The sequence below is a fragment of the Cetorhinus maximus genome, chromosome 3 (assembly GCF_964194155.1).
Source record: "Cetorhinus maximus chromosome 3, sCetMax3.hap1.1, whole genome shotgun sequence".
Taxonomy (NCBI): domain Eukaryota; kingdom Metazoa; phylum Chordata; class Chondrichthyes; order Lamniformes; family Cetorhinidae; genus Cetorhinus; species Cetorhinus maximus.
This window is the reverse complement of record NC_135881.1, coordinates 195,838,511-195,856,870: the sequence shown is the minus strand read 5'-3', so window position 1 is coordinate 195,856,870 and position 18,360 is coordinate 195,838,511. Positions and strand designations below refer to the sequence as shown.

Here is an 18,360-nt window from a genome sequence, read left to right as displayed (position 1 = left end):
CATTAGAACAATGACTTCAAAACGTTCTTCATTCGCTGAAAAGTGCTTTGGAACGTCCTGAAGTCATGAGTAGTTCTATATAAAGTACAAGTTGTTTCTTTCATTCATATATAAATATCTGCATATATGTTTACATATGTATTCCATGAAAATCTTGGCTGGGATTTTACTGGCAGGGGTAAGCCTCAATATTGGGACCAAATCCAAGTCTCAAGCCCGCAGGAGTTGGGCATTGGGACCGTGGTGGCCAACTTCCTGTAAGCGGTCTCTTAATTGGCCACTACCAGCACGGGCACCCCCCCTCCACCACATCCAATTAAGGACAGCGGGCTGGCTTCCCATGCTGCCAGACCAATCCCAGGGCCAGCAGCTTGGCAGCCTTGGCAGCACCACCAGTAGACGTGGCTGCTGCTGCCGAGGCTTCAGGAGAATGAGAGGGTAACTCCATTTTGAGGCACCCCGGCAGGGGAGGAAAAAATTTGTTTCCTCAGCCGTGGCCAGGTAGACAGATTGGAGGGGAAAGGGAAACCCCTCCAGCGGTGGTGTCGGGCTGTGGGGGAGGCCACCTGCGCCGTGGTATGGGTATTTTCTTTAGGCTATCAAGCCTCCATATGTGATGGACACCCCCCCACCCCCCGCCCTCCCCACCCCCACCCTGCCACCAAACAACACCCTCCAACCCCCAGGAAGCCACTTAGAGGCTGCCTCCAAGCAACCAGCGGCCTCCTCCTGTGGCTAAATTGACCGACCAAGCCACTGCCTCCTGCCTCCTATCCTGCCACCCCGTAAATTCTCCCCTTCTTATGTCTCCGTACAATCCATCATACCGCGTATTGCCATTTTTTTTTCTTACAATTGTCAATTTATCTGTTACAAATTATAAGTATCCAAATTTAAAATGAAAACTGTCTATGTAATCATCTTACACAACAACTACCCTTTCCCACTATTGATGGTCATGTGTAGTGTTGGAATTTCACCCAACTTCACCCAGTCACTGAGCCAGGGCGGTAGAGAACGTTCGAAGCTCCAAGCAACTTGAGTTCCCCAATCGTTCTAAGATTTGCTATCTAACCATAAATGAAGCAAATCCCCTCAGCCTGCACCAGTGGTACGATGGATAGAGGAAAGCGGTCTGTTCCTATGGCAACTATGAGGTTCTTTCTTTTTCGTATTTATTCTTTCATGGGGTGTGGGCGTCGCTGGCAAAGGCCAGCATTAGTTGCCCATCCCTAATTGCCCTTGAACCGAGTGACTTGCTTGGCCATTTCAGAGGGTAGTTAAGAGTCAACCACATTGCTGTGGGTTGCATGGCCAGACCAGGTAAGGACGGCAGATTTCCTTCCCTAACGGGACGTTAGTGAACCATTTGGGTTTTTAGAGCAATCGGTGATAGTTTCATGGCCACCATTATTGAAACTGGCTTTATAATTCCAGATTTATTCATTGAATTTTAAATTGCACCAGCTGCCCTGGTGGGGTTTGAATGCATGTCCTCGGAACACTAGCCTGGGACTCTACATTACTACTATTATCACTGCACCATTACTACACTGCCACTACACCACTGTCTCCCCCATGGTGGGAGTGGGGAGCTGCAAACACGATTGTGCGTCATAGACTGGTGGACGGCCAAATAAGACACAAGCTGCATTAATAGATAACATAATATAGATTTGTAAAAATCTATATTAAATAGTGACAGAACATGTCTTTTAAATAGGAAATAAATGTGTATATATTTTATATTAGTTTATATCTCTTAATAAAGCTTGAATTGTGCATCATGTGTGTGCCCTCTAATCCTGCTAAATCTGTGGTCTACATGTCTGTTGATTCTCAACAGCAACAGCTTGTATTTATATAGCACCTATAATCTAATAAAACATCCCAAGGTGCTTCACAGGGGAGTCAAGAAACAAAATTTGACACCGAACCCCGTGAGGTGATATTGTGCCAGATGGCCTAAAGTTTGGTCAAAGAGGTGAGTTTTAAGGAGTGTCTTAAAAGAAAACGGAGAAGTAGAGAGGTGTAGGGAGGGAATTCTGTAGGTTAGGGTCTAAGCAGCTGAAGGCACAGTCGCTAATCGTGCAGCGATTAAAACTGGGGATGCTCAAGGGTCTAGAATTAGAGGAGCACAGGTATCAGGGAGGATTGTGGGGCTGGAGGAGATTACAGAGATTGGGAGGTGCAAAGCCTTGGAGGGATTTGAAAACAAGGGTAAGAATTTTTTTAAAATGATGTCGCTGCTTAACCAGGAGTCAATGTAGGTCAGCAAGTGGAGAGGTGATAGGAGAACAGGAGTTGTTGCGAGTTAAGATGTGGGCAGCAGAGTTTAGGACGATCTAAAGTTTAAGAGAATGTGGGAGAACAGCCAGGAGGGCATTGGAATCGTCAAGTCTAGAGCTAAGAAAGGACTGAATGAAGGTTCCAGCAGCAGATGAGCTGAGACAGGGGTCCGTCTGGTGATGTTATGGAGGTGGAAATAGGCGGTCTTAGTGATGACGCAAATATGAGGTCAGAAGCTCATCTCGGGCTCAAATATGACTCCAAAATTGGTTTAGTCTCAGACGCTTGGCATGGGGGGGGGCGGCGGGGATGGAGTTGGTAACTAGGGAGTGGAGTTTGTAGCGGGGAATGAAGGCAATGGATTCAGTCTTCCCAATATTTAATTGAAGGAAATCTAGCGCTGGATGTTGGAGAAGCTGTCTGGTAATTTAGCAACAGTGGAAGAGCTGAGACAGGTGGCGGAGAATTAGAACTGAGTGTTGTCAGCGAACGAGTGAAAACTGATGGTGGTGGTGGCAAGGATTGATTGTGGACGGAACCAGACATAATGGCACAAGAACAGGAAGAGAAGCCATTGCAAGTGACACTCTGACTAGACAGATAAAAATGGAATCAGGTGAGATCAGTCCCACCCAGCTGGATGCCAGTGGAGAGGCAGGTTGTATGGTCAACCATGTCAAAGGCTGCAGACAGGTTGGGGAAGTTTACTTTTGTCACAGCCACATAGGGTGTTATTTGTGATTTTGATAAGAACCATTTTCAGTCTTATGGCAGGGATGGAAACCTGACTGAAGGGATTCAGACATGGAGTTCTGGGAAAAAACGGGTGGTATTCAAAGGTCTTTGGAGAAGAAAGGGAGGTTGGAGATGGGACATTGGGGTCATGCGTTCGTTTTTTGAGGAGAGGGGTGATCACAGCAGCTTTCAAGGAGAGAGGGACAGATTCGGAGGAGAGAGAATGGTTAACAGTATCAGCCAACGTGAGGCGGGGTTTCCCGCTCCCGCCAGCAGCAGGGGTCATGGTGGGCGAGATGGGAAAATGTGGAGATCGGCCAAAAGCTAGTTTCCCACCGGCGTTTAAAAAAGGCTGGCAGTTTTCAGCTATTGACTTTAATGTCGGGTTGGGAGCCTGCTGGGCCATGTTAGGAACTGCGTTTGAATGTATTTGAATATCATGAATGCTCATTAAAAAGCCAGCTCACCAGAATTGCACCCCCTACTCCAGATCAAAAGGCCACACTGGCGGCTAATTACACCGGCATGATTCACGGCCAGATATAAGTAGCGTACGCCTGGCGAGCACCACTTTGCTCGTGACCTCAAGGTACCTTCACCTACCTTTCACTGCGCAGCACTCACGGCTGCTCCCTCTCCATGCCAAGGCTGCGCAGGCGAGACCAGTGGAACTCGTTGGGGGGCGCGGTCAGAGCCAAGGCTTACCCTGTGAGACCATTGGGAAGGCTGGGGTGGGGGGGAGGTGTGTGTGTGTGTGTGTATGTGGGTGGAAGAGGCTAGAGGGCAAAAGCTTGAATGGGGCGAGGTGAGACAAGACGGAGACAAGGGCAGGGACTGGAGGGCAAAGGCTTGACTGGGGGTGGGTGACTAGGGATGAGAGCACGCAGACACATAACTGAGGGGGAAGACTGGGGAAGAGGGCACACAGACACATGAAGGGGGAGGCAGAATTAGACAGGGCCTGAAAGCATAGACAGTCCTGGGGGGTTGCGCAACAAGTAGCCGGGGTCACAAAGCATAGACAGTCCTGGGCAATAGATAGTCGGGGCCATAAAGCATTGTTAGTCCTGAGGATCTGTGCCACAATTTAGAGGGCTGTGCTTGGGGCGCCTTTCCTGGTCCCAGTCCAGGGAGCAGGAGGACCTGTCAGTCCTGTGTCAGTCGCGCCCAGCATGGTGCACTGGACGTGGCCGGTCTCTCTAACGTATCAATCTGGGGGTGCGGGGTTGGTGCCTTGATACTGGGCTGCAGAGAGAACAGTCACGCTCAGGGGAGGCATCTGCAGCCTGGAGATGGGGAACAGGTGATGTTGGGGGGTGGGGGGGAACACTTGATGGTTTCATGGGTGGGGTGGGGGGTTCTCAGTATGTTGCAGTATATTGGGCCTCAAGACGGGGAGGGGTCAGGACTACATGCTTTTGTAAATGGAGAGGAAGGCACAGCTGAGACATGGTAGGAGCAGTCTAATGTCAATTTACGGAATGTGGCACCTAACTCATTTTGTGCATCCTTGTGGGAGTATAAACCCAATTGGGACCATTTTAGGATTGGCTTCCAAAACCCCTTTGTCCTTCTCATGGGAAATCCTGAGTGTCAGAAGGAACCAACTTGAAAAGGGGCCATGGGCCAAAATGCATATCCCTAATGGCCAAAAGACCTTTAAACCTTGCAGCCGGCAGGTTCAGGATTTGAACGCCCCCTTCCCCACCTCCACCCCTCCCCCCACCTACCCCCAATACTTTCATAACATGAGTGCAAGTTGGGGCTGCTGTGTAATTCAAACAAAAACAGTCAGACAGTGCCCTGACTGAGGCTTCTCTTACCTGGCAAAACTCGATCCAAGCCCCGGTGCCAAAGCCCAGTCCTTCCTGTGTCGTTTGTTTGGGTGGGGATGGGGGGAGGTTTGGAGGGGTTAGGTCCCCTACTGGTGATCCAGAAGATTGCAATAGCGCTCCAAGGGACTCAGTGAGGATGGAACGGCTGGGATGAATGTGAACCATAGGCTCCACAATGACTCCCTAGTTAGCTACTGCAAGGTGATCATTGCAGGCTTATGTTCCTATTCAGTGTTTCCACAGACACCAGCACGAGTGCCTCATGGATGCAGCAGGTAACGTTGCCTTAATCCTGGCAATCAGGCAACTGAGCAGAAGGGCTGGTCACCACCAGGCCAGGCAAAGGGGAGACTCTCCCCCTGATCACAAGGGCCAGCAGAGCATCCTCAAGACCCAGAAGCTGAGAATGACAGAGCCATTGAGCGGAAGCATCCGGCAAGACCAAGGGTGTACAGAAGACGCTTCTCATACCTCCAGGTGAGCGAGAGACAGTGCCATAGACACCTTCACATGACTAGGGATGTGGTGGCTCACACCTGCCACATTCTCCAGGAGGTGTTGATGCCTTAGGGACCTGGTGGGGGGAGGGCCATCCATTGCCAGTGGCTCTCAAAGTGACCAGCACTCTGAACTTCTTCGTGAGTGCTCGTTCCAAAGTTGCACTGGGGACCTCAATGGGATTTCTCAAGCATCTGCTCACAAATGCATCCGAGTGATTATGGGCCCTATTTAGCAAGGTGCACAGTTACATCCAGTTCTCGCTGGATGAAGCTAGCCAAGCTGCAAGGGTTGCAGCGATCTCTGGATTCTCACAGGTGCAGGGTGCCATCGACCGCACTCATATGGCTTTCCCTGGCAGCAGACACTACAATTCATCAATAGGAAAGGGTTCCACTCTCTCAACGTACAACTGGTCTGCAACCACCAGTAGCAGATTATGCAGGTATGGGCGAGATACCCTAGAAGATCCCACGACTTGTACATCTTGAATTACTCACGGATGCCACAAATCTTCAAGGGCCCTCAGCACATCCAGGGTTGGCTCCTTGGTGACACAGGCTACCTGCAAAAGACGAGGCTGATGACGCCCGTTCGGCAGCCGGAGTGCCTCTGAGGAGAGGCGCAATGCTGCTTATTCTGCAACATGGTCATTGAGCAGACCACTGACATCCTGAAGATGCGTTTTCGAGTCTGGAAAGGTCAGGCAGCGCACTCCAGCACTCTCCCCATCGTGGCTTGCTGCACTCTAATGTTCCAAAGTGGGGATGTCTTGCCAGATGAGAGATGGAGGAGCTGCACATCTCCTCCGACGATGAGGATGTCAAGAGTGTGGAGTTCGATGAGGGCGAGAAAATTGAAGCTTCAGGGTAAGTGGCCATAGCTCAGGCCAGACGAGGCAGGCATGCGCATGACAAGCTTATAGCCACCAGGTTCCAGAATGAAGATGATAATAGCTCATGTAAGCCTCTTTCACCAGGGCTGTCCATACTGGGTCCACCTTGGTCGCGGTCCTAACCAGGTCAACGCTGCACATCCATCTGAGTGAGGAGTGACAATCTTGCTTCACAATGTCCTCATCCTTGGAAGGTAAGGCCGCCTCAGGAGCACGTGGCCTTTCCGTTATGGGATTATAACTGCAACGTGGTGTTTTGTGCACAGATTTGAGATGGGCAGCCTCTTCAAGCATCCTTCAAGGACCAGGAGCAGCACTGCAATCCTCAGTGCACTCATGGCAGTATACCTTGAGTCTGGCAAGGCGCCTCAAGTAGGACAATCATCACTCAGTGGTTCTCGCGTTCATGTGTAAGGTTGATTCTGAATCCGCACTGTGGTATCTCCGCACAGGCAATTGTTCAGGCAAGACAAGTGGTCAGGCCTCATCGTCATACTCAATGCCGAGCGATAGATACATCTTTAGGACGCAGTCATCTGTAACCCTGAGTAATGGATGTGAGCCTGCACTTCAGCTCACCAGTGGACCATGAAAGCCTCCGGAGCAGCACAGTCAGATACCTGTCAATCACTCTTGACCATGCCTCTGTTTGGAGTCTCCCAGTTTCCTTGCTGTCTAGCTGTTGCATTTGTGAGCCCAAAAGAAAATGACACTCTATCTGGGCCTTACGGACCCCAGTCGGTGATAATAGCGAGTGCACATCTGATGTCTCAGAGCCTCGCTCTGATCGCATTTGAGACCTCCACATTTTCATTCCAACTGTCTGACAAATGCACACGGAACCCAAGCACATCGATGCGATGGTAAGTTACACATTACCGTGTTGATTGACCATCTCAGAGCTGGCAGAGGGTTAATGTGACAGACCTTCTGGCTCAGCGATGCATCCTCCGATGTCCAAGTCAGGCACCTGGAGGCTCTGAACACAACTCCTGTGTCGCACAGTTTTAACCGTCTAGCAGTAATCGCCAGGCTCAACCTGTGTCAGTGAGGCTCATAGCTCTAAATCATGGAGGTGGGAAGGTTGGGGACTAGTGTTGGGGTGATGTTCAGGTGTACACGCGGACATGAGATAACACTGCAGGGAGACAGGGACACATAAGAGGTTCAAGTTTGGGTTCATATGTGAAGCTCACTCAAGGCTGATGGAAAGTACGTGGAGGCCAATGAAAGACGTGCCAACTCCATGCGCATCGCCATTCAACCCTCTAAGGTCCACACTGAGCACACTTCAAAACAGAAGCACCAAGAGAATAAAGCAGCTCCAGCTTCTAAACTCATGAGGCAATGGTATATGAACCTCTGAAGCAGGTCTCAGACATGCCTTGCCCAACCACCAAGTTTTTAGAGGCAGAGGCTTCACTTATGTTGTTGCTGCACAGGGAATGGTCAGGCACTGTAATGGGATGGTTCGAAACACCACTGCGTGGAGTAAGGCATCCTTATCATCTGCCTTGGGGCATCTGGCAGGAGGGGGGAGGGGGGGTGGTATCTGTGACACTTCACTGACCACCGAGTGTTTCATCAGATAGAAGAGGCATACACAATGTGAGAAGCAGAATGAGTGAAAATCTATTTACACTTGTGCAAATTCTTTACAGATTGTGGATACCCGTGCTACCTTTGTGCTCTTAGTATTTGTTAATTTCTCTTTACCCTATTGCTATGTCTTGGTGCTTCCCCAATATCCGCAGCACAGGTGGAGGCAGCCTGCGGACTGCTATGCCCTGTTGTCTTCGTTGACCTTAGCAGGTGTCCTCTGGAGGCCCGGAGCCTGGAGGTCCCTGGCCTGCTTTAAGTCTCCTGCTGTGGGGCAGGTGCACCCTCTGTGGAGCTGCAGTTGATGGGGTCACAGGCAGAGGGGATTGAGAGCAGCTGGATATTCGGAGTCACCCGAGTGGCTGGTCCTGGGGTGTACAGCTGATGGCCCTCCTCTCTATGGGTGCCCAAGGGCCCCTCCCTGACTCCTTGAAGAGAAGGGGCACCTGGAGTGAGGTCGACACCCCATCCCCCTCTCGCCTAGCCACTGATGGATCCCTCCAGTGCCTAGAGTGGTGGAGTGCAGGTCTTGATGCATATCAGGCACAATGTTCTGGACCAAGGTCTCCATGGCTGTTGCCATCCTACCAGTGTTGACCTCGGTGCACTGGCATGTTGATGCAGCGACATCAGGTTGAACGTGGTCGGCTCCTCCATCGTCCATTGCAATCTGGTGACGGCACTGGCAACCCTGCCTGATGTTCCTGTGTTTGTCTTTGCAGCTCCAATATCTGTGTGAGAGCCAAGTCCAGAGGCTCATCATCTGACTCAGACTTTACAGGAGCCTGGCCACCAGCAGTCGCCCGAGTAGTAGTGACCTTGGATGTCCGTGCCTCCGCCTGCTGCAGACTCGAATCTGTGCTGTGCTCACCATATTGTGACCCAAGCATGGTCTACAACCATGTTCCAGTGAGCTGTGTGTCTCTGCACTGGCGGAGAGTGCGGTTGAACGCTGTGACTACATGTAGTGTGTTGTCAGGGTTCTCATCAGAGGTGGTGTGGGGGCTGGGGCTGATGGGCTGGCTGCCGGTGGGTCTCTTCCTATTCCTGCTAGTGCCTGTACAAAGAAGAGGTGATAATGAGTGAATGGCTGCATAATCATCAACATTGAAAAACACTCAGTTTCGTCGGTTGACCAATGAGCTGGTGATAGATCCTCACTGGCTTGAGAGACACCAGTCTCACCCTCAGTGCAGGCTCGGTCCCAGTCCTCGCTGGCCAGCTCTGCCACCCATTCTTCATAGATGGTGAGGGGCCTGAGCTTAGATCATTCTGAGACCATTCATCCTCTTCCTGCACTGGATGGGCGGCCCTCCTCAGAGGAGCACTGGCGCTGACCGCACTGGCGATCTGCTCCTGAGCTGACATGGTGAGGTTGGTGGACCTCCTCCTGCATCACGGAGGTAAAGGATCTCCTGGTGTGCCTCCCTGGCATTCAGGAGTACCCCCCCGCCACACTGTCGCTGAACTTTGGGGAGCAGTAGACTTCTTACCTTTCGGGGCCATCGCTGGCGATGACCAGTCCCAGGTTGGCAGACGGTGAATGGCGTGAATCGCGGGTGCGGTTTAAAATGGCGCCTGGAAAGGTGATCCGTTGAGGTGGTGGCGGGGGTGGACAGATCCAAGCCCACTCCACACGGGATGCCACGTGCTTCGCGTTCATGCATATATAATGACCTGGCGCAGAAACCCCGCTACACTGCTACACTGGCCGGAAGGAAACGGGCAGCTTTTCACACCCCCCACCGCGCCCCTAGTCTCCATAGCGAAAAATTCTGCCCAGGAAGAGAAGTTGCAGAGTCGGCAGTTTAGTGGGATTAGGGGTTGAGGGAGCTGGAGGTGAGTCTCATTGACACGATGAGCTCAGAAAGGGTCTGAGGGGGGAATTGGAGAGAAACGAGAGGGTGATGAGAGATCAGGGCTAGGGTGGGGTTAGGGGGTGGGGGCAGGGGGTTGGTTTTAGAGGAAGTGTGCAAAACCACCCGAGATAAATTAGTAAATTATTAAAAGTAATGCATCTGGAATGTTCTTTTTGTTTGTCCTCCTCTAACATTGCAAACCTGGCATCATACTTTGTTGATTTAGTGAGGGGGCAGTCAATCAGAACTGAAGAGGAGAAAATAGACAAAGCACAAGGTAATTCGAAAGATACTAATGAGTAACGACTGATTGCCAAAGCACAAGCAAAAACTCCAGAACATCACATGATAAAAGTTACATTTGATTTTGTTATTCTCTATAAATTGTTGACACTGCTCATTCTGTTTCACACCATGTGACAGCCGAATAAAAAAACAGTATCTCAATGACTTACCACGGGGAACACCACAGGAAATCTGTCTTTAAACATCCTGCTTCAAGTGAGTGTAGGTCATCCTTCAAATTTTTAGATCGCTACTGACCTAAATCTTCAGTTCTGCAAACCTCTCTCACCAATGGCACATGATCTCTAACTGAAGTAAGGTTATACTTCATTCTCCTGCGTTTCTAACATGACAGGTCACATATAAATACCACTCCATCTCAACTGCACAGCAATACATTCTGCACTACATGGTATAATCATTTTAAAACAATGTAAATACTGACTCACTGGGGCTGAATTTGACAGCCTCCCACAGGGGGAAGTTGTGTAAAATTGAGCACCATGGCAGCGATGATGTTTGCCTGCCTCACTGGTATTTTACCTGAGGTCGGGAAGGCCCATGTCATGTGTCTAGGCTGCCCAGTAAAACCAGGGGCCTAGTGGCCTGGCCAGGCCAGGTTGGGGGAGGGGGGGGGTGGGTGAGGGTAGTGTGGATGTGGTTGCCTTTGTTTAGGCACCCTGTGCCAGTGCAAGCCACCCCTGCGTTTCCCCTCTCACCAACCCCCCCTCCCCCCCGACAACCCTGTGAATCCCAGCAACCATCCCCCTCGCTGGGGCCTGGGTGAGGCCCAGAACTTAACTGAAAGTCTGGCCTCCATCAGCATTTCTGCTTTGGGACTGGCTGCAGAAGCAGCAGTGGCCACCGTTACTTAAATCTCTGTCCCACAGCTATTGACCTTTCTGCCACAGGAAACCGTTCCTCCTTATTTAATCTATCAAAACCATTCATGATTTTGGACATGTCTATCAAATTTCCTTTTAATCTTCTCTGCTTTAAGGAGAACAAACCAGCTTCTCCAGTCTCTCCCCGTAACTGAAGTCCCTCATTCCTGGTACCTAGTAAGTTACTTCTGCAGCCTACCCTGCTAAGGCCTTGACATCCTCGTTCCCAAAACTGAACACAGTGGGGAGGATTGTGTGTTTCAGGCCAGGACCCAATGGTAGGGTCAAACGGGGTCCTGACCCCGCACTGTGTTGGGAGCAGTCACCCTATCTCAAATGTGTCTGAATTGGCTAATTAGTGGCCATCCCATTAAGGACAGCGGGTGGGCTCTCAAATCTGAAAGGCCAATAAGAGGCCCTCCAGTGCCAAAGGAGCTGCAGCCTGCCATTGCAGGTAAAGGACCGAGAGAGGGCGCCTCCATCTTGAGGCACCCGCTCAGTACTTATAAAGACTTTCCAGTGAAAAAATGGCCACAGGTGCCGGGGCCACCATCGCGCAGGGGAGAGTCCTTCCGCAAGGGCGGCCTATGGCCGCACCTGTGGCCAGGTAGGTTGGAGGAGGTGGGGACAGGCCTTAAAGTTTGCTTGAAGTGCAGGCCCTGCCCTCCCCTCCCCTCTGCCGCTGAGAGACCGCCTTCAGGCAGCTGCCCTGTTCCCACGCCATGATGGGCCCACAGGTCAAGGGGAAAATTCCAGTCAGCCTCTGGTCCATGGCCTTAAATTGGCTTTTTAAATTTGCCTTATAAGCTCCACGCTGCTTGCGGGCAGATAGCTGTTCTGCCAGTAAAATGGCCCACCCGGCCGGTGGCACAAAATCATGCACTCACCCATCTCTGTTCTGGCCTCTAATCGGGGCGAAAATCCTACCAGTATGCCAGCTGAGGTCTAATTCCTCCTTCAGGTACCATTCCCTAAGAAGCCGTTGGTGGCCATGGACTTCCATTGGATTGGTCCACCATTATGCTTGGCAAAGTACTGCAGTTGGTTTGCCATTGCCTTCCGCAGTATGGCTGACCAGGAAACTCTCCCACTCTTACCGCCTGCTACCAGGTGTATTGAAAGGATTTACAGGCTGATAATCAACCTGTTTGGCCGCATTACGAAGGCACCTCCCGTGGCCATCAAGTCCTGAAGTGGGACTTGAACCCCGGAGCTTCTGGCCCAGAGGTAGGGGCTACGCCCTCCCTCTGAGATCTAACTAGCTTTTTAAAATTTGTTCACAGGTTGTGGGCACATCACTGCCAAGGACAGCGTTTATTTCCCATCCCTAATTGCCCCAGAGAAGGTAGCTCACGCAACCTTAAGGGCAATTAGGGATGGGCAATAAATGCTCTCCTTGCCAGTGATGCTCACATCTCACAAACAGGCAAAAATAAAAGTGCTTTATAAAGGTTTAGCATTATCTCCTTGCTTTTGTATTCTATTCCTTTTTAATAAAGTTAAGGATCCCATATACTTTTTTTAAAAACAGTTTTCTCAACTTGTTCTGCCACTTACAATGACTTGCGTAAATGCACCCCCAGGTCTCGTGTTCCTGCACCCCCTTTAAAATTGTTCATATTGCCTCCCCTCGTCCTATCACTGCGCACTTCTCTGTGTTAAATGTTATTTTACATTCATCCATTTCTCAGCGTTTTTTGATATTTTATTAACATTTTTATTCCAGTAGCAGGTGAATGAGCTGCTGCAGGAAAGTTTTTCAGTTTATTTTCATTTTTAAGCAAATTACTTAGGGTCAAATAAAGGATTTGAACAATCTCAATGACAGTCGTCAGAAAATTTAAGATTGTACACAAACTTTCGAAACGCTGCCACCATGCCAAAGGGTGGTGCAATTCTGAGAAATCCTGGGGGCGTGCTGCCCTGGAAATTACCGAATTTTTACATTAAAAATGGTGAATTCGAATTAATTTTAAACAAGTTTTTACTTCAGAATAACTGGTCTTTTAATCTAAAAAAATGCAGGATAAGAAATGTCACCACCTGGAAGTTCCCCTCCAAGCCCCACACCACCAACCTGAGGTGGAACTATATCAGCTTTCCTTCACTGTTGCTGGGTCAAAATCCTGGACCTACCTTCCTAACAGCGCACAGGGGTATCTGCACCTAATAATAACTGCAGCGGTTCAAGAAGGCAGCTCACCACACCTTCTCAAGGGCAATTAGGAATGAGCAACAAATGCTGGCTTTGCCAGAAATGCTCACGTCCCTTAAAAGAATAAAAAAGAGAAGCCGTGTGGGTTTTCAAAAAGGAACCAAGTCCACCTCTTCCCTTAAAGCTACCGCAATAGTCACACTCCCATGTTTTACATTCACTTTCTGTCTCCAATTCCCCCACTAAATTCAAGAAGATGCTTCCTTTCCAACACCCCTATGGTCCTGTGACGTTCTTCCACTTCAACCCCACCATTTCAAGTAAGTACTTCTCTCCCGTTCCTAATTCTGAACTGTTATTCAACTATCTGTTGTCCAGGAAACACTGGCCTGCTCATTCCCTGAGCTGGTCATGGATTCTTCCTCTTCTCCTTCACTGTTGCCCGATTACTCCCCTCTCCCCATCAGCTTCTCTCCACTCTCTTTGCCCTTTGCTTCCCCCACTGGCGCTCTCCCCACTCACCCACACTCCTCACCCCGCTTCCCGCCCTACCGCACTCTGCAGGAACACTGCCCTCCTGAGCCACCCAGGGTTTCTTCTCCCCCTTGACCCATCGTGGCTCTCAGGCTTTCCCTCCCCGCAAAAGCTTTCCTTGCCCACCCAGCACGCCTCTGGGATTTTCCTGTCCCGTCCTCAGCTCTCAGGCTGCTCCCCCGCCCCCACCAAAGCGCTGTTGTTTCGATCCCTGTCACTACTTTGGGGCTCGGGCCTCCTGTCATTTCTGCTCCATTAGAAAAGAATGAATTTGCATTTATCTAGCATCATTCACAGCCTCAGGATGTCCCAAAGAGACTTACAGCCGGCAAAATACTTTTTGAAGTGTAAGTCACTGTTGGAATGTAAGAAACGCAACAACCAATCTGTGCACAGCAAGATACCACCAACAGCAATGAGATAATGGCCAGATTTTTTCGTGACATTGCTAGAGGGGTAATTATTGGCCAGGACACCGGGGGAAGAACTCTCTTGGTCTCGCTTGAATGGGTGCCATGGGATCTTCCACATTCACTTTCCTTCATTAATGTCCTTTAGGGAAGGAAATCTGCCGTCCTTACCCAGTCTGGTCCACATGTGACTCCAGACCAACAGCAATGTGGTTGACTCTTAACTGCCCTCTGAAATAGCCTAGCAAGACACTCAGTTCAAGGGCAATTAGGAGTGGGCAACAAACGCTGGCCTTGCCAGCGACACCCTCATCCCACGAAAGAATAAAGGAAAAAAAAATTCACTTGAGAAGGCAGATGGGGCCACCTCGTATATGCACACTGTGAGGGGTGGATCTCCCAATTCTGTGGGAGTCTGCGGTAGGAGTCAATTCTCAGCAGAAAAAGGAGGGAAGAGTCCCACTTGCAGTGCTGATTTTCAACAGTAAACATGGGCAAGTGGCCACTCTCCCCAAAACCTTTTGCTGCTCCTGACATCTCCTCCATTTCTGGTTATACATCACGCCAGCCATGTTTACCTTTGGACATCTGGGTGGGCAAGACCTCCTTGTGAGTCTTCTTCTGGGCTTGGCAAATTCTGCTGGTGCAGATTCAGGATATTCTGGGAGAGCCTCTCCAACTGCTTTGCCCAGATTTTGATCTCTGTTCAACTCCCAGATGACTACAAGATGTGAACAGGGGGGGTGGCACTCAAAGAGCATTGGGCGTCGGGTTATAAACTTTCAATAGTCATTCATTGTCTTTGGATAGTGACTGCTTCTGAACTCATTCCTCCTATCACTAGACTGCCGTAATATGGCCTGGCATTGTCCCTGTATCAGCTTGTCTGCTGCTAAAACCCTTATCTATGCCCTTGCTACCTTTGGACTTGACTATTCCAAAGCACTCCTGGCTGCTCTCCCACATTCTACCCTCTGTAAATCTGAGGTCACCTAAGACTCTGCTGCCCATGTCCTAACTCGCACTGAGATAAAAGCAAAATACTCCGGATGCTGGAAATCCAAAACGAAAACAAAAATTGCTGGAAAAACTCAGCAGGTCTGACAGCATCTGTGGAGAGGAAGGCAGGGTTAATGTTTCGAGTCTGTATGACTCTGCATCAGAACTAAAGAGAAATAGAAATGTGGTGGAATATAAGCTGTTTAAGGGGGGTGGGACAGGTGGAGCTGGATAGAGGGCCAGTGATAGGTGGAGGCAAAGCAGAGATTGCCAAAGATGTCATAGACAGAAGGTCAAAGGGGTGTTGACGGTGGTGATATCAGCTAAAGGGTGTGCTAATGATAACATTAAGGGTGGAAAGCAGGATGAGCAAGTGACAGATGGCCCTAGTGGGGGGGTGGGGGGGGGTGGGGTGGGTGGGGCGGGGGGGGATCGAAATAGGCTATAACAGGTGGAGATAAAACAATACGGAAATAAATTGTAAAAATATTTAATAGAAATAGGTGGGAAAAGAAAATATTTAAAAAAATATAATAATTATTAGGAAAAAAGGGATAAAAAAGGGATGGAGGAGAGAGTTCATGATCTAAAATTGTTGAACTCAATATTCAGTCCGGAAGGCTGTAAAGTGCCTAGTCGGAAGATGAGGTGCTGTTCCTCCAGTTTGCGTTGAGCTTCACTGGAACATTGCAGCAAGCCAAGGACGGACATGTGGGCATGAGAGCAGGGTGGAGTGTTGAAATGGCACTGAGTCCTGTTCCCCTATCGCCCCCTATCTGTGCTCGCTGACTCACATTGGCTCCCAAAGTCTTGATTTTAAAATTCTCATCTCTGTTTTCAAATCCCTTTGCGGCCTCACCCCTCCCTATCTCTGTCAGCGCCTCCAGCCCCCAACAAACCCCTTATCCTCCACGAGATATCCACGTGCATCCCCGAATTTAATTGCCCCACCATCGGTCGCCATGCTACCAGTTGCCTGGGCCCCCAAGCTCCGGAATTCCCTCCCTGCACCCCATCCGTCACTCTCCTCCCTCGCGTTTCCTCCTCCGCGTCACTCCGTGAAGGCTAACTGCCCGACCAAGCCTTTCGGGGCTGTCTGACCTGAGCGTCCTGCTTTGTTTTGTAATGCTCCTGTGGGACGGTGGGGGTGGGGGGGGGGGGGGGGTTTGTGAACTTGAAAGGTGCTACAGAAATAAAAGTTGCTGTTGTTGTAGCAGCAGAGGGCTGAACCTCCAAATTAGGATTCTTTTAAAAGGCATGAGCTATTTATATAAAAAAAAACAACTTTGCACAATTTTGTCAAACATTCCAAAAGTTGGGTGGGGGAGGTCATCATTTCCTGAAAACATCTGATGGATCCTGGGATGTCTGGCAATGCAACAAAAGCGTTGCTGATTCACTTCCTGGTCATCAGCAGGCTGGAGTCTGGGACCTGTTTATGTGGATCTGCTCTGGTCATTCGCCCAAGGCAAGGCTTTTTAACGCATATATGGTTATTTAACGGCAACGAGAGCGCCTTCTGCAGTGAAAGCGAAAGAGACGATCCTTCCGTTGAAACCCAGGGCTGGTCCCCCGAGAGAATGAGCCAAGCCCTTCCCTCTGCAATGAGCAACAGCAAACAAATACATCCACCTGAGCTAAAAGCCCAGCTAAGACCTTTCCTCCAGCGAGGGTTTCGCTTTCTTTTTCCAACTCCCCCCCGCCCCACCCGAGGGTTTTTCTGCGGTTACGCTGCCGATTTATATTTACCAGTAACGGGGAGTCCCCGGGCTGAGCCGAGTGGAGCGGAGCCGCCCGGAGAGGAACCTGCGGGCGATCAGCGGCAGCACCGGCAGCAGCGACATCGACATCTCCCCAGCGGAGAGACTTGCCAACCCCTCCCGGATTGCCCTGGATCATCCAAGAAATGGGGATGGGGAAGAAATGAGAAACTCACCGGAAGCTGCAGCGAGGAGAAAAATCATAAATAAGAGCATTTATTTATTTATTTATTGGAAATGGAAGCCGTTCGGCCCGTCACGCCGATGCTGGCTCCTTCAGAGAACAATCCCAAGTAGTACCCAGTACCCCAGCCTTTTTCCTCTCTCTCTCCACCCACCCCCCCAATTATAAAAGCGAAATACTGCGGATGATCTGAAATAAAAACAGAAAGTGCTGGAAAAACTCAGCAGCACCTGCACACAGAGAGAGAGAGAGAAAGAGTTAACATTTTCAATCCAATATGGATTAAAATTCAGACCTAAGTTACGTCTGTTTATCATTCCCTTCCAACACTTTTTGTTTTTAGCATTAGAGGTGGTTGGAAATGGGCTGGGAGAGGTTGTTTGCCTGCAAAGGACGCTTAGGGTTGAGTGGGACAGGATGCAAGTGGGTGGGTGTAGCGAGCGGTCTTGTGAGCACATCCAACCTCAAAGGGTAAGCCTGATTCACTGCTGTGAATCACAGAGCATGAATGCCAGTAGCTTACTCTGTTAACGGCGCTCTGTACGGGGGAAGGTTCCAGAACACAAGTAACGTGAGCAGGATTGACTTGTGTATTTTACTGTAATATTCTGGAAGGAGTAGATGATACCACAAAGGGCCTATTTCTATCTCCATGCCACCCAGCCCAGTTCCAACAGCCTATTTCGCCGTACAAGAGCAAAGATATTGCGGACGCTGGAAAGCTGAAATAAAAACAGTAAATGCTTGGAAAAAGTCAGCGGGTCTGGCAAGCACACGTGGGGAGAGAAACAGAGTTAACGTTTCGGGTCTGTGACCTTTTATCGGAACGGGGAGTGGTGAGAGGACAAGGCAGAGAGGGGAGGAAAGACGGAAAGGGAAGGTCTGTGATAGGCTGGAAGACAGGAGAGATTAAGTAAAAGGGATGCTGATGAAAGGCTAAAGGTCATGGCTTTGGGACAAGTAAAGAAACAGAAGATGTGTCCAGAGCAGGTGTAAATGGAAATAGAAGTATCACCATCAACTGTTGCCATTGTGATCTAACAACAAGGGGAAAAAAAGTCTTTGACTCACCATAGCACAGATGGGTAGTTGGGGGGGGGAGGTCAGAGATAAAAATAGCAGGTGTTGGAAAAACTCAGCAGGTCTGACAGCATCTGTGGAGAGAGAGACAAAGTTAATGTTTTGAGTCCAATATCGCTAACTGTTACAGGAACAGAATGTGCTGGAAAAACTCAGCAGGTTTGTCAACGTCTGCGGAGAGAGAAACAAAGTTAACGTTTCGAGTCCTTCAGAAGAAAGGTCATCCAGACTCGAAACGTTAACTCTGTTTCTCTCTCCGCAGATGCTGTCAGAGCTGCTGAGTTTTCCCCAGTATCATCTCATTATCTCTTGCCCAAAATCTTAGATCCCTCTCCCCCTAGGTTCTTGTAACCATCAGC

At 49.8% G+C, this 18,360-nt stretch overlaps 1 protein-coding gene across 1 annotated transcript in view; it reads right to left on the bottom strand.

Annotated features, from left to right (window-relative positions):
- Nucleotides 1–16,849, bottom strand: part of bphl (biphenyl hydrolase like) — a 39,751-nt gene extending 22,902 nt beyond the window's left edge. The window contains exon 1 of the mRNA XM_078539543.1: nt 16,727–16,849. Within this exon, the coding sequence (XP_078395669.1) occupies nt 16,727–16,827 (101 nt within the window). The 5' untranslated portion in view covers nt 16,828–16,849. The remainder of the gene's footprint in view (nt 1–16,726) is intronic.
- Nucleotides 16,850–18,360: the final 1,511 nt, after the last annotated feature.